At 52.1% G+C, this 15,103-nt stretch overlaps 1 protein-coding gene across 3 annotated transcripts; it reads right to left on the reverse strand.

Annotated features, from left to right (window-relative positions):
* Positions 1 to 611: 611 nt before the first annotated feature.
* Positions 612 to 13,069, reverse strand: SMUG1 (single-strand-selective monofunctional uracil-DNA glycosylase 1). 3 transcript variants are annotated; one of them, XM_081060479.1, is made up of 4 exons: positions 6,411 to 6,430; positions 4,864 to 5,133; positions 2,967 to 3,268; positions 612 to 2,024 (listed from the first exon to the last, which is right to left on the reverse strand). In XM_081060479.1, the coding sequence occupies exons 3-4, from the start codon at positions 3,255 to 3,257 to the stop codon at positions 1,497 to 1,499; spliced, it is 819 nt and encodes a 272-aa protein (XP_080916605.1). In that variant the 5' UTR covers positions 3,258 to 3,268; positions 4,864 to 5,133; positions 6,411 to 6,430; the 3' UTR covers positions 612 to 1,496. The 3 variants fall into 3 exon arrangements, with proteins under 3 accessions (XP_080916605.1, XP_080916606.1, XP_080916604.1); XM_081060480.1 differs by lacking the exons at positions 4,864 to 5,133; positions 6,411 to 6,430 and adding an exon at positions 13,049 to 13,069; XM_081060478.1 differs by lacking the exon at positions 4,864 to 5,133 and having other exon boundaries at positions 6,411 to 6,442.
* Positions 13,070 to 15,103: the final 2,034 nt, after the last annotated feature.

The following is a 15,103-nucleotide window of genomic DNA, read 5'->3' on the forward strand; positions in this document are numbered from 1 at the left end:
CTTTCTGGCGTGATCAACCCTCATCCTCTAACTTCAGCATAAACTCAGGTGTGGTCTGAGGTGTCCACCATGGATAACAAAGAAATTCCTATCACTTGGAAAATTCCAAGGATTTAGAGGCTCGCTCCAAAGAACCAAGGACAAAGGCCAAATTCTTTATTATACAATGGAGGATTGGGGGGGGGGGGTTGGGCAGTTAAACTAAAATCTTACTAATTTTGAAAGCTGGAGATAACCTGTCTCAGAAGATAGGGTCCAACCCTGTATTCCTCATTAAGGTGGTCTCAAGCAGGACCAAACTGATTCACTCTCCTAGCCCTTTCCAAAGGGGCACACCACCTAGCCATGCAGCAGACATGCGAAGTGAGTTAGCTGGAGAGACCAGGCTCTCACCCACCCATCACCTGCTCCCCACAGTGCCCTGTGTAACAGACAAACCCCTGGAAGGCCCCTAACAGAGACCCTGCAGCGTTGGCAAGGCATTTGGAGATCTCCTCACACCATCCCCCAGCCTACCCAAGAGAACTCTGTGCAAACAATGAAGAAGAGGAGAAAATCTAAATTATCACTTTCTAGCCTTGACATACAAGAGAAAAAAAGGGACCAACACAAAAAGATTTAGGAGCTTTTAATGCTTAAACTGAAAAAATCACAGACTGGGTTTTTCCTAGTCATTGGTCCATCTCTGGGAGGGCAGGAGTCTGCTCCTCACCCAGGCCACAGGTGGAGGGCCAGGACCACCATCACCCACCCCTGATGCCCAACTGCCCAGTGGAGGGTCTTCCCCTGTAGTGCAGTGACTCCCCACCCAGAGGCAAGAAAGAAGAGGTATAAAAAGCACCGCGTGCCAGGCACCACGCAAGGCCCTTTTAAGTGTTATCTTGGTTAATCCCCACACCAACCCCGTAAGGTAGAGACCCCCATTTTAAAGATGGGGATCCTGAGGCTTGGGGAGGTGAATAAACTTGTCCAAAGTTGTAACGTTCACAAGTCTCAAAGCTGGGATGTGAGTCCAGGTCTTCCAGCCTTTCCCACTCTGCCACATTGAATTTTCTCTCTGACCCAGCCTCAGTCTTCCGTAAGAAGTTCATTCTGAACACCCACGCGCCACGCTTTGTCTGGTCCTGTGAGGATAGGGGTCCGCTGAAGGACACTGTTCTACGAGAATGGGTGCGGATCCCGGCAGGATCTCTTCTCTAGAACAGCAAACCTCAAAAGTCACTCAGCTGATTAGAGGCTCCCAAGGAAACAGTGAAGTAAGCACTTTGTAGGCGCTGAGTCTCCGTGGAGTTAAGCACCACAGGACCAGAGGCAATGTCCGAAGGAAGGGAAGAAAGCAGGAATCAGGAGGCCAGCAGTAGTGTCAAACTGTCATAGCAGGTCCCAGCAACCAGGCAGCGAGGAGACCTTGCTGCTCCAGTCTAGGAGGCGTGTCGTCATCTGCTGGCCCAAGAATGAAGTGGGGGGCCTTGCAAGTGTGCAGGGCCCCAGGGCACTCATTTTGTTAGCAGCGGCAGCAGCCCCAGCTCATTCATTCTTTCCTTGGCCAATGCCTCCCAACCCCTATTGGCCTGCGGGCTCCGGGGTGAGGGGTGCAGGAGCCCCTCCACCTGGACATCTGGCATCAGGCCTGCCAGAGCCCGCCGTGCCCGCTGCTCCGCCAGCCGCCCCACCCCCACCACCAGCCGTACCCCCAGAAGCTGCACCTGCCGAGAGAGGGCAGCATCACAGAGCCCAAGAAACTGCTCTCGCTGCTTGGCAGGCAGCTCAGCGGGGGTGAGGTTGCGCCCACTGGGAGCCAGGAAGAGCAGAGGACACAGATTGTGGACGAAACAGTGACGGAAGAAGACCTCGGGCTGTCCACAGAGGTTCCGGAAAAAGCCCCAGAAGCGGGCACCGCTCACCTCTGACTGTGGGCACTCCAGTCCCAGCACTGGTCGCTTAGGGTGCTCTTGGGGAGGGGTCAGCACAGCGCCCCCAATGCCCAACCAGTCCCGGACTATACTCACTTCCCCAAAGGGTACCTGTGGGGAAGGAGAGAGACATGAGGGCTCAAACTGGAGGGCTGACCCCTGGGCTCTGACCCCTTCCCACCGTCCGTGAGGACCTAGCCTGCACACCAACAGCCCGGCCCCAGCCCCGCCACCTTCACCCAAAGGCCCGAGACAAGGATTCCTGGACTTGGGTTTGATCCTGTCCCTCTTTCTCCCAGGTTTTCATTGTGAACTGTGGTCCAAGAGACTCTGTGTTTGTGTCTACCCCCACTCGCCTCTGGGACCACACAGAGGGGGTACATGGGGCTACCTGGCCCTACTCAGGACCGATGGTCTGAGACAGAAAGGCCACCAGGCTGAGTGGCGGCACAAGGACAGGGCTGACCACTGCTCTCTGGGTGCCCTCTCAGCCCCAAGCCTCAGGCTGTCCTTTCCATCGATCATCATTGATCATCTTTCATCCCCCAGTTGGGGTCAATAAAAGCGATTGAGCCTCCTGCCCTGAAGCCTCTTGCCCTCCCCCACCTGCCAAGCACCCCCACCGAGAGGCAGTCACTCATCCTGAGGTCTGAACGGAAAGCAGGCAGGCCCTGGAGCCCGGCTCTGCCCCGCATCTCTTCCACACCCAATCCTGTCAACCAGTCTCTCCTGAGGAACCAGAGTCCCGGTCCCCTCCTGATCCCAACCACACTCTAAGCAGAGGGGAGACCGGCAAGGTAAGGTAAGGGTGGGGCTGGCGGAAGGCCGGGCTCTCAGAGGCCATTAGTGGACAGCTCACAGGGGAAACGGAACTACCACTAATGTGCTTGGTAACTATGGGCAGTGAGGCCGGGGAGTGACTGCGACCACAGGAGCCAGTGTGTGTGCGGGGAGGGGCTGGAGCCTCCACAGCGGCACGTGCCCAGCACATGCAGCCAAGCCTCCAGCTTGGAGCCTCCCACTCCACCCTCTAGGGGCAGCCAAGCCCTTTACCCCAGTCTGCGCCATGCCAAAGGGTCCCGGGTTCATGCCCAGGAAGAGCACTTCCTTGGGGCCCTGGCAGTAGCGTGTCACGTAGCTGTGATGTGGCTCCCACGCATACTCCACAGGATTGTAGATAATGGCCACAGGCTCTGAAAACTGCAGTTGGCTCAGCTCAGCATTGAGCCGAAGCTCCTCCTCCAGGAAGCCCTCAGCCAAACTTTGAGGGCAGAGCTGAGGCTCCATCAGGACACCCGCAGGCTCCTGGAGAGGCCCCGGTGGGGAAGCCTGGGGCACAGCCATGTCATCATCACCTGGAAAAGAGATGGACAGAGGCCCCGCTCAGTCCTACAGTGAGAGCAATCCAGGCTGGCCGTGGCCCCTACTACCATTTCCTGGGCTCAGAAGAGACTGTGTCGTCCATCTCCCCAACCTCTAGGAAGGACTGAGTTCATCTCAGTTCTTGGCAATGAAAGGACCCCTCCCCTCCCCATTTCAAGTATTCTTCATTCATCACCTGGTGAGAATAACCCATAACCACCAACCAGCCCCCACTCCAAACCTGTTTTCCATCAGGCACAGGTCTTGAGTCACTAGTTCCTAGGCCATGCTAAGCACAAGATAAGTTTCCAATAGATATTTACTGGTGGCGAACTTTCAGCACCTTTAATGTCACCCTTAATAAAACAAGCCCAGCCAGGATGGGTTCTGTCCAGGAAACCAATGTGCTGGAAGAATGAGATGCAGGTGCAAAGCCATAGCCCAGAGACTAATTACAGAGGGCTAATTACAATAGCTTCCAGGTGGTGAGCAAGTGCTCTGTGCCAGACACACCTCATTGATCCTCATAACAACCCCATGAGGTAGGTATTACTGCTCCCATGTTACAGGTAAGAAGACTGAGGCTTAGCGAGATCAAGCAGCTTGCCCAGGGTCACACAGTTAGCAAGTCATGAAGCTGGGATCTGAACCCAAACTATATGAGGCAAGGCTGTACTTGTAACCATCCACGTGTTCCACCAGCCACTCCACTAATTCTACAAACCCCTGACCCACAGCCCAGCCCAGCTTCTTGCCCACAGTCACGAATCTTTAGTGGTGAGTAGGATGATTATCGGCCTCAGGACAGACTCTTACAAGCTATGTAATCATGGCCAGAGCCTCTGATTTCCTCACTGAAATACGAATAATAATACCTGCTTACTACTAATATAAGGGGTAGAATGAGACGTTACGTGTATGGGGGGAGGAGCAAAGGCAGAAGGGAAGAAGCAGAAGAGAAAAAGGGAAGAAGTGGGGAGGAGGCAGAGAGAACACTCCAGCGAGCTTTGTAACCTGCAGAGGCCATTCCTTCCAACCGTCCTTCTCATCACTCCCATGCAAACCCAGTGTTCCAGCCTAACCATTCCATCCACACTTTCAAAATGACTTTCCTACTCCAACACCCAAAACTTTGCACGTACCATTTCTACAAACCCAACCCACCATACTCCTTGAGTCAACCAGGACTGTGACTCCTTCACTCTCCACACATTCAAATTATACCCATCTTGCAAGAAGCAGCTCAGATCATCCCTTTGGTAAAGCCCTCTCGCCCTCAACACACTCTAACATTTGCCATCGTTTCCCAGCCCCGTCACACCCCACACGAGTAAGTATGGCATGAGGCCTGAGACTCTGTATTTTAAACAAGCTTTCCCAGGTGTTTCTGATGGTTGAAGGCTGAGAACCATTCTGTGTCACCATGATTAGTGGCTTCTTCATGAATTCAAACATTGCCCCTCCGCCCCTGAATAGACTTTAGATCAGAAGCCAGTCATTGTTCAATTTCCCTCCATGTCTCTAAGGTCCTAGCTCTTATTAGGTAGTCAACATCTGCTCAGCTCTGTCCATCCCTGTCGAAAACTACCTTCTACTAAGGAGCCTTTCCGGATGGACTCCTCTCCACTTCTACATTGTGAGTTGACGGACGGATCAGCTGCCCACTTTTACTCTGCTTGCTTCCCAGGGCTCTGTGAGGCTCTGGGCGTGTTTCCATCACATATGGACCTCCCATACGGCAGGGGCCATGGTTCTTTCTCCCTCTCAACCCCTTGCCTGGTCAAGAGTGACCTCTTCCCCAAGATGGCAACGCGCTGAAACAACAGCTTCACCCATCAACCTGTTCTCTGACCCTAGCCTAGAGGGAGAGAGAAAAAAAAAAAAATATATATATATATATATATATATACACACACACATATATATATATCAGGGACCAAATTTAGGAACTCGTTCCCTCGACTGTTCTCAGAAATCTTTAACTGATCTGTCCTGGTGGCTACCCAGAGCCAGCGGGGCTCAAACACAAGCAGAGAAGGAGCTATGGAGGACTCACATGTCTCAGGGGCCCTTACTTCAACATCTCCCCACGCAGCATCAACACCCGTGGACTGGCTGCTCCAGCTCTAGGATCTGTCAAGTCTGAAATTGGGCCTACGCTTCAACTTTAGAGACCTACGCTGGAGACAGAAAGGCTGGGGGTACACAAAGGGACAGGGCCTTATTTTCAGTGTTCCAGAGTTTTAAAGCCTGATCTGACAGCACGAGCCACAGACTGGGTGTCATTTGATTCAAATTCTAGTCCTGGTTTCAACTCTAAGGTTCTCTTAAGCAAATCATTTAACTCTCCTACCTACGAAATGAAAATGAGCAATTCCACCCAACCTACCACCCGCAGTTAATTTATTTTTCGATATTTATGAGTCTCTTACATGACAGGTACCGTGGCAGTCAGTCTCTGGGTGAGGAATAAATTCAAAATGAACAAAACGTAAGCCAGGGTCATAAATTACTGTGAGAGGACAGATAAACAATTCCAACACACTGTGATTCGAGCTTTAATGTCTGGAACAAAATACTATGAGAGCCCAAAAGAGGAACTTGGAAAGTGACCAAGAGCCAGAGACTTAAGAAACGTAGAAACTTTATAAATTACAGTGTCATGTTACATTAAGTGCAGAAGAAGCGAATGGGGATCCAGAGGTAAGTCTGGCCACCTAGTTTTTCCGACACTAAATCCAGGAAGTGAAGGAAGAGTCGAAGACACTGGCCACTCCCCTGTCCCTTGGGGGCATTCCAGGAATCCACAGGGACAATCAGCATATCCTTACACCAATAATAATAAAATAATAGAGCATGGCCTCGAAAACACCACTCCATCCTTCGAGGTTCCAAGGCGCCGACACTAAGGCTCGGCAGAAAATCTCCGCGTTCGCCCACGGGCTCCGCCTCGACCCCGCAGGCCTCCCTGGCGGTTCCGTGGGTTCGGCGCTCCCCGCGTCCGGGCGAGCCCCAGGCAGTGCGAGGGGCCCCAAAACACAGACATTCCGACACCCCGCCCGCAGGCGCGCGAGCGCCCTGGAAGCCCTCAGCTTGCCCCGTGCACGCCACGTTCCCAGCCTCCTACGTCCTCACCTGGTCCAGCTCCCCATCTGGTTTCCGGTTCCTTTCCCAGGCCTCCGAGCGCGGAGGACAGTGGGAGTCGTAGTCTACTTTGTTTAGGGAAGGAGATTGGCGTAGCCGCGGCCACTTCCGCCGGAAATACTCCAATCCCCGGAAGGCTCGCTAAATTAGCACTAAGCGACGCTGGGGGTTGTAGTTTATTCTTTACTTCAGGGCTCAATCAAGAAGACTTGAAAAGGGAGGGCCAGACTCTGTAAAGACCTCGGAGATCCTGGGTTCTAGCTCTAAAGTGTATCACCCTTACAAAAATTCATTCACAACACTTTTCCCAAAAGGATTGCGAATCAAGGAGCTTCAACCATCCCCAATCTCTCAATTCACTCGAGGGTATTACCAACAGCTAAAGACCATTTATAGCCCTCCTTTGTAGCCTTCGAAGGACTACAATGTTCTGTAGATAGAACATCCACAGAGGCACTTCTGGCATCTCCTAACAACTCTTAATAATGCCTTTGAGACTCTTCCATCCCCCATTACTGTCCAAGCCCCTGTCCCCCTGGCTCTGCCATTTGGCTTCTCTCACTCCTCTGCCCTGCCATTTGCCCATCCCTATAATCTCCTATCCTTCTCAATCCTCCTCCTCTGATACTACGTCCAGGACACCTTCCCTGACCAACGCCAATCCCATGGCTTCACTTAACAGTCCATTCCTTCCCACCTCCCCAACCCAATACCAATATTCAAAGCTGTTCCACACCTCGTTTTGTTCTTGCCCTCTATCTCGGTCTGTTTTGGTGCCCTGACTACAGGACTTTCATTAGACTGGAAGCCCCCAAGGCCAGTTATCTTGTAGCTTCCCAGCCCTATCCCCTGCACACGTCAGTACAGCCATGACTGAGATCAGGGAGAAGCAAGGTCTCCCTGCAGGCAGTAAGGAAGGAGACCAATAAACCCAAGAACAGAAATAGGGGAGAGAACAAGGATGCTACCCTCTTCCCAAGATTCCCCTGTTCTCCTACCAACAGACAAAAACGTAAGGGTGTAGCAGGAGCGTCAGGGAACTATGAGCAGTGACCCTCTGACACAAAAGGTAAGAAACCACTCCCACTCTTGCAAGATTTTGGAAACTGAATTAATCATACACCCCACAAAGTGCATTGTTTCCTGAGTTTTCATCTGTGCCAGATTCTTTCCCTCTCTGTCTTCGCCTCTCTCTCTCTGCCCAAGTAAATGTATCTCTATCCCTAATCTCTTGTAATCTCTGTGTGTGTACATCTATTTCCCTAGCTCTGCTTCTTTCTCTGGAATGACTGAAATAAAATTATCCTGAGCTTCTAGAACTGACAATCCCCCACCCCCAGCTTGTCTATCTCTGTAGATCTATGCATTTGTGTTTCTCTGAACAAAAATTAGTGGGGAGGAGGAACCACACTGTGGTGGCATCTCATTGCGTAAGAATTCTAGGAGCCTCGCCACCCCTTAGACAACGCTCCTGCCCATCCTACCCCTCTGCCACTTGCTTGCCAGGCACTTCCAGTGTCTCATCATGGCAGCCCCTCCACATTTCATGTCTGCTTCTGGCAGAACAAGAATGAGTGAAATGAGTGACAGGTAAGTGGAGATTCCCTCAGGACCCTCACCCTCAATTTCAACTTCCTGGAAGAGTTGCATAATTGTTTCTGTCCCTGGAAGCCCATTCACACCAGAGAGCCCAGGGATAAGGATTCCGGACAGAGGAAGAAAATGAGTCTTGGGAAACCCACAGTGAGTCCCTAGAGCTGACCCCTGAGGGCCCTCTCTGTCTTTCGTCCATGCTACTCCTCCCCTCCTGATGAGTCCCTCTGAGGGAAAATGGAGGTGAGGCGCTCCATACCTCCACGGTGTGGAGTGCTTAGAAACAGACACCCATAAACTTTCAAGAGATGGAGCCTAAGAGAGGAAACTTGGGCGGGGGCAGAGCTCTCCCAACCTGCCTTGTCCATGCCTTAGTCTCCTGGCCCTCTGGGAAGTCTCCAAGGGACTGGCTGACTGATTTATGGATAGAGTGTTAGGGGCAAGAAGGGAAGCAGACCCAGGCTGTGGCCTGGAAAGAGCCTAGAGAGTTGAGTCACTCCCTAGGAGCTAGCCAGTTCTGGCACAGGGTCCTCTGCCACCCACCAGCCTGCTCCTGGAGCCCGAGCCCAGGCTGTAAGGGGTTAACCTGGGGCTTGTTTTCCTTTGATTTCCGAGGGCTGCCAGAGCTGTGTTGGGCCATGAGCGCCATCTATCGGCCTCTCGAGGTCATAGCTCTGATTCCCAGCTCACTTAGGCTTCTAGGCTGATCTTTCAGCCCTTCCTCTGTCTCTTTGCTCCCTTGAGTAGGAAAGAGGAGTTGTCTAGCTTCCGGGATCCAGTGCAGAAATAAGTATTTGGGATTGGAAAAGGTGAGGGCCATGTTTCCCCCTTCCCCAAATATCAGGTATCATCCATGTCAGCTCCCTCCACCGCTGGCCTGGAGAAGGTTTTTGTATTTGACTTTCAATGTAGCCATCTTCCCCAGCGCCACTACACTAGGCAGTTGCCCTCTCTCAATCAGCCCAATAAACATGAAAAGCGCATCGGAGAAGAGAGACGACATAGCAGAGGCCTTTAGAGTGTGGGCTGTGGACCCAGATGGCTTAGACATGAATCCTAACTCTGCCATTTACTAGTGGTGGCCTTGGGCAAGTTACTTAACTTCTCTGTGCCTCAGTTAACTCAATTGTGAAATGGGATAATCATTGTAATCCACGTCTTTTGTGATAATTAAATTAATTAACTACATAAGGTTCTTAGCATGGAGTCTAGCACAGACCTGGTGCTCCAATAAAGGTTGGTGTTTGTTGTTATGACCGTGTGGCCAGGGTCTCAGGCAGATGCTGGTCTGAGAACCCAGGATCCAGGCCTTAGGGCCATGTGACACACAGGCACACAGAACAAGACTGGGCAACTCATTCCAGCCGATTTCCACAAAGACAACGACCCATAAAGGCTAGGGTTGGGAGCTGGAAGTTTAGGACTGCAAGGTAAGTACTTTTCAGGTCTCCAAGATACCAGATAGGATGAGGGGGTCAGAGAAATAAAGAACTTGAGGTAAAGATGTAGGAAGGAAAGGCATTAAGGAAGAGGCATTAACTCGCCTTTAAAAGGACCCCAATTTAGGGAAGTGGAGCAAGGTCCCTAATGTGTGGGGATGAGCAAGCGCCACTGCATCCAAGGACCTATCCTCCTTAGCACAGGCACAAAGGCTCAGGCTTTGATCAAACCCCTCGAGCTTCCCAAGATGTATCACAGCTCCATCCTAGCTCTGTGGGAACTTAACCCTCAATGTCTTTACCCCAGTCTGGTGGGAAGAGACTCACAAATGGAGAAAGCTATCTGCAGGTCCTGGAGGTCCCACTCCCACCTCCATCCTAGACCCGGAGAACCAGGAAAGCCAGGCTGTGAATTCATCTATTTGTTTATTAACAGATTCAGCCATCTGTCTATTTGTCTTCTGTATCTCTGCCTTCATCTACCTTACTGGGAAATGGGTACATAGGATTCTTCTCCAAAGGGTAAGAGTGAGAGGCAGAGTAACACTGTCTCAGTTAAGACAGAAATGCACAGCCAGTGGGGTCCCTGATCCATCCTCACCACCCCACCACCCCCACCTCAGCCCCAAGGAAGCACAGACCAGCTTTATGGATTGATGGCCACTTAACTGGAGGCAAGTGACAGCTTCTAAGTCTCCCTAATTCAGGTGTTCTCCTTCTGCGGCCTGGACGCCTGGGTCCTAAGGAGAGATGCAGGGACAGGCTGGATGGGCTGATTTGCATCGCTTACTTGGGAAGCAATTATCGGAGGAGCTGTCAGCTCAGCGCAGCTCTCTCCTCACTAATCGGATTTCACCAGAGCCCCGGGCTTGGGGGAGGCTGAATAATTTGGCTTGATGCAGTGGTGGGAGATGTCGGGCCAGGAGGCTGACCAATCTGTCTGAGTGGTGTTAGAGTTGTCCAGAGCAATTATCCTGAGGGGACCACACAGACATCAGACAGACAGACAGCCAAGGGGACTGGACTGGTCCTCAAGTCCTGCAGCAGGAAGATGGAAATTACACGTTTGGCAGAGTGGGAGGATATCGCCCATAGTTTGAGCCGAATTAAGCAATTGAGAAGAGTCAACAAGATGACTGTGGGAGGGGGGCCAAGTAGCCAAGTGGGAATGGAACCCAAGAACCCCAGCTTCCAGCTAACCCACCACGTAGGCCCTGCCTTGCCCCTCACGCAACAGAGCAGGGACTTGACCAAGGACGAATCTTCCCAATCCTGCTCTTCCCCCTGCAGTGCTCCCAGACTACACTTTCCCTGCCCGTCTCTGGCTCTGTCACCTGCCTTTTCTCGTCCTTACAGCCCTCTTGAACCTGTCCCCTCCTTCTCACCCACACTGCCCCATTCCATCTCTCCCCAAGCTTTGCAGTGGACTGATGACCCCTCTTCCTGCCTCTGTCCTCCATTCCACACCTTTCAGAAAGAGAAGGGTGATAAAATAGCTAACCTTTACTAAGTACTTCTTCTACACCAGACAGCACCCTAAGTACTTGGAGTGGATTCTCCTAACGCTCGCGCTAACACTGTGAGGGACCCCCTCTTGTACCCCATTTACTGATGAAGACACTGAACTTCCTGAAGGAGGGACACATCTGATCTTTGCATCGCAAGCTACCAGGGCAGCCCCGGCGTGTGCTTAGTGTACAATAAATGTCTGTTTACTAAATGAAGGATCAAGTGATTTTCCCTATTCTCTATTTCCAGCTGACCTCCAGGTAACACCCCACATCTCTGGCTTGGCCTCCCAACCCTCTCACATCTTGACACCCACTTACTGTCTCAGCTTGACCTCCCTCACACCTCTCCACACACTCTGTGCTAAAATACATCGGAAAGCTCCACTTCCTCATCCTCTCCTGCCTTTGCACAGGGTCTGTCTCTGAAGCTCTGGGAATGTCTCTCTCCATCTTGTTCCCCTTGCTTGGAACATTCTTCCTTCCCTATCACTGCAACTGAATACATCCTACCCACTCCCCAAGGCCCACATCAAATGCCACCTTTCCTCAGAAACATGCCCTAATCCTCCCTGTCCTTGTGCCTCCTTTGTGACCCTTGTTTCCCACTGGTAAGTGTGTCATTAATTGCTAAAATGCCTTCTGGCCCCTGCTAGACTGTTTTGAGAGGTCAATGCTCAGTCCACTGAGCACAGGCCCACTGCCTTGTACCTATTAGATGCTCAATAAATGCCTGTTGACAACATGCATATCTGCTCTCTATTTTTTGTTTATCTCATTCAGAGATGCTCTTACGGTGAATTGAAAAGAGCACTGAACTTTCAAGAAACTTGCAATTGGGGGCCTGCCACTTACCAGCGGTATGACATTAGGAAGATCATTACCTCTCTGAACCTTGGGTTGATCGTTTCATTCTTCACCTGGAAGAGACCTGCCTCGTAGGACATGGGGCTCAGCCACATCTTATCTGTTCAGGGTCTGTCTCTGAAGCTGTGGGGATCTGTCCCTCTCCATCTTTCTGCCTCACTGCTGAGCCCCTGCCTCTCTGACCCCCATCAATTCAGGCACAGAGGCCAAGAGTCCTATCACTCGCCTTCCTCACTGTCAATCAGGCCTGTCAATTTTCCTGATGCTACCATTTCCAGGGGTGGTCTTCCCCTCTCCCAGCCCCACCTTGGCCCTCTCACCCCCTTAACAAGTGAGACCTTGAGTTCTCCCTCTGAAAATATTAATAATAAAGAGGCAAGGCAGTGAGCATGGAACTGGATGCAAATTGGCCCCAATTCTCAGCCCAAGAAAGAGAATGCCTGAGCTATGGACCCAGAGAAATCCTGTGCTCGTTTGCATGTTATTTGCATTATATTTACATGAGATCAATTTCATGTTCAAACGCACAATCCTCCCTCCCCAGTTTTTCTCCCCCCGCGTTCCGTCAGCCAATGCCCCCCATCATTCCCTCCAGCCCCTAGCCCTCTTCCTCTAGCCCCTGTCATAACCCTCCTCACCCTTTTCCTTCTTCCTGCCAGGGTCCACAGCCGGGGAAGGGGGGTGCGCCTTCCTTACTGGCAAGGACCCACTTGCCCAACACCCAGAATAGATTCCTGGGGTCTTACCCCTAGTTCAGGAGGGGCATCCCTGCCTGCCCCCTCCCACCCTGAGCCAGGCAGGCGCAGCAGACAGCAAGCGCGCCTCTCAGCAAATCCCAGCCCCATTCAGCCTGGTGATTAATGGCGCTGCCCTCCCCATGAACCTGCCTTTAATACTGAGGAAGTTATGAAACCGCTATACATCAGCAGCTCCGGCCCCGCTCCCCCCGCCCGCCTCCTCCTCTCCTCCACACCCCCACCCTCCAGCTCCCTCTTCAAAATCTCATTTGGGCTCCTGTCGCCTGGGCCCACCCCTCCTCTGGCCTTTGCTGGGGGGAGGGGGGTGTCTGCCCCTGCTGCGGTCCCAGTGAGGACCCACATCTCATTTTCCCCTTCCTCTCTCCCCCCTGCTCCACCCTCTCTCCCTCCTCACCGCCCCCCCTACCCACGGCTGCATCTCCGGACCCATTTAGAATTGCTGACATTTTATCTGCATTACATACATCACTCCGTCCCCAGCAGCCATCTCTCATGGATTGGGGTGGGGGGGGGCGAGGGCGGGGGCGGGGTGGTCCTGAGCTTGGGAAGATGGTGGGGAAATAGGGTGGAGGTGGGGAGAAAGATAGCACTTCCTCAACACCTCTTTCCCCTTTGGCCCTCTCTCCAGCTACCTGGGAAGTGTCTCAGGTGGAAGCCTAGGGTAGAAGATGCCAGGGATTGGTACCCTAGCCTCTTCATGCAAGTCCCTGCTACCTCACAACATCAAAAGACCTTTTCTTATACTGTACAGACTAGGGAAGTTCATGTTGCCCATCTCTCCCACCCCTTCCATGGGGCTCCTCCACAGGAGATTATGATGGTGGTTGTTTAATCTCTTTTAACTGGCATGTTCTAATATTTCCCACACCTCCCTTCTGGGAAGTCCCTCTGAATGTCTAACTACAGTGCCTCATGCTGCAGTCACTATTTTCTTCTTGCTTTGTTCTTAGAAGGTTGAAAAGCAGTATTGCCTCTCAAATGAATTAAACCCTTTGTTCCAATGCCTGAGCAATCATAAATATAGTCACCTGCCCACACTCCTGAATCTTATAAACATTGTAGGAGGCAGAGTGTGGGGCCACCCTAGAAAGGAGGAATGAGACTCAAATTCAGGAGGAGAAAAGGCAAGAACCTGTCCAAGACCAAGAAGCAAGGATCGAGCGGTCCCACAATCCCAGCAGCCAGTTTTCTTTCCATAGAAAGATGGCCAAGGCAGAGGGCAGCGACAGAGAGGTCTGGACCAACAGACAGCAGAGGGAGAAAAAAGAGGGAGCTGGGAGAGAGACAGGCAAACAAAGAGACAAACAAACAAAGAGCTAGACAGACAAAGGGACCATCAGCCAGGGACAGGCAGACAGGAGAGAGGAAGCCGACAGAGGCGCTGGACACATGAGAAAGGCTTTCTGTCTGTCTCTGTCAGTCAGGGTCTCTGCTGGAATGCGTCTCTCACGGCCTCTGGAGCTGTTTGCTCACTGGATCCGAATCTATCCATTTTCCTGGGAATTTGTGTTCTCCTTGGGTCTCTCTATACCCTGTCCCTTACCCATCAGTTTCCCTGTCTGTGCCCCATCCCAGCAGCTCCTTCTGTCTCAGGCCATCTTTCTGACCTGCCCTTCACTCTCCCTCTCAGGGAGATTCAGACACTTCCTGTGGGCTTTGGGAGGCTCCCACAGGAATCAGGCCAGTCCTCCAGGGATGGACAGGAGGGGCAAGGGCTCTAGCTCAGGGGACAGCTCCCAGGCCTGCAGAAGGGAAAGGGCAGCGCAGGACAGCATCCCCACACTGGCCAAGCTTAGCCAATGAGGCAGGAGGATCCCTGGCAGGGAAGGTAAAAGGACCCTCCTGTGGCTCAACCTCAGATAAAACAGACATCAGGCAGTGGGTCTAGGGGGAGTGGTTGATTTACATGCTGTTTGCATCTCATTTGCATATCCCTGATTCCCAGTCAGCCCTCTCCAACTCTAGGCTCCCTCCAGCTCAGTCTGGCCCCTAGGAGAGATGGGGGCCGAGAGAGGGTGGATAGGAGTGAGGGTTCACACACTGGTGTGCGAGTCTTTCTCCGGCACCTCCTGCCGCTACAAGTCACACTTCTGCCCTGCTAGAGGCACCTCCTCTCCTACCTTAAAGCCAGTCTCTCAACCTGTTATACCAGCCACACACTGTCCTCTAGACGTGACTTTCACTCGTCCTGCCTCTGCTTCTTTGTCCTCATGTGTCCCCAGGCTTCCTTACCCCTCTGTTTAGATCAACATTAGCATCCTTTAAGGCCGGGCACCAAGCCCTTCTCTTCCCTGAAGACTCCCCTGGTCACACAGCTCAGTGATCATAAAACTACAGCTCTCAATACTGGACTGCGCCTCCAGAAACCACACTGTTTGTCTCACCTGTCTTCAGGTAGATGATGCATCACTGTCCCCATTTTATAGAGGAGACCCAGGATCAGTAAAGTAAGTTTCCCAGGGCAGCATAGGAAGTAAGTAGGGAGGAAATAGGTACCTGGGGCACGCTTTTCAATGTTC

Source organism: Rhinolophus hipposideros, assembly GCF_964194185.1.
Source record: "Rhinolophus hipposideros genome assembly, chromosome: 9".
NCBI lineage: Eukaryota > Metazoa > Chordata > Mammalia > Chiroptera > Rhinolophidae > Rhinolophus > Rhinolophus hipposideros.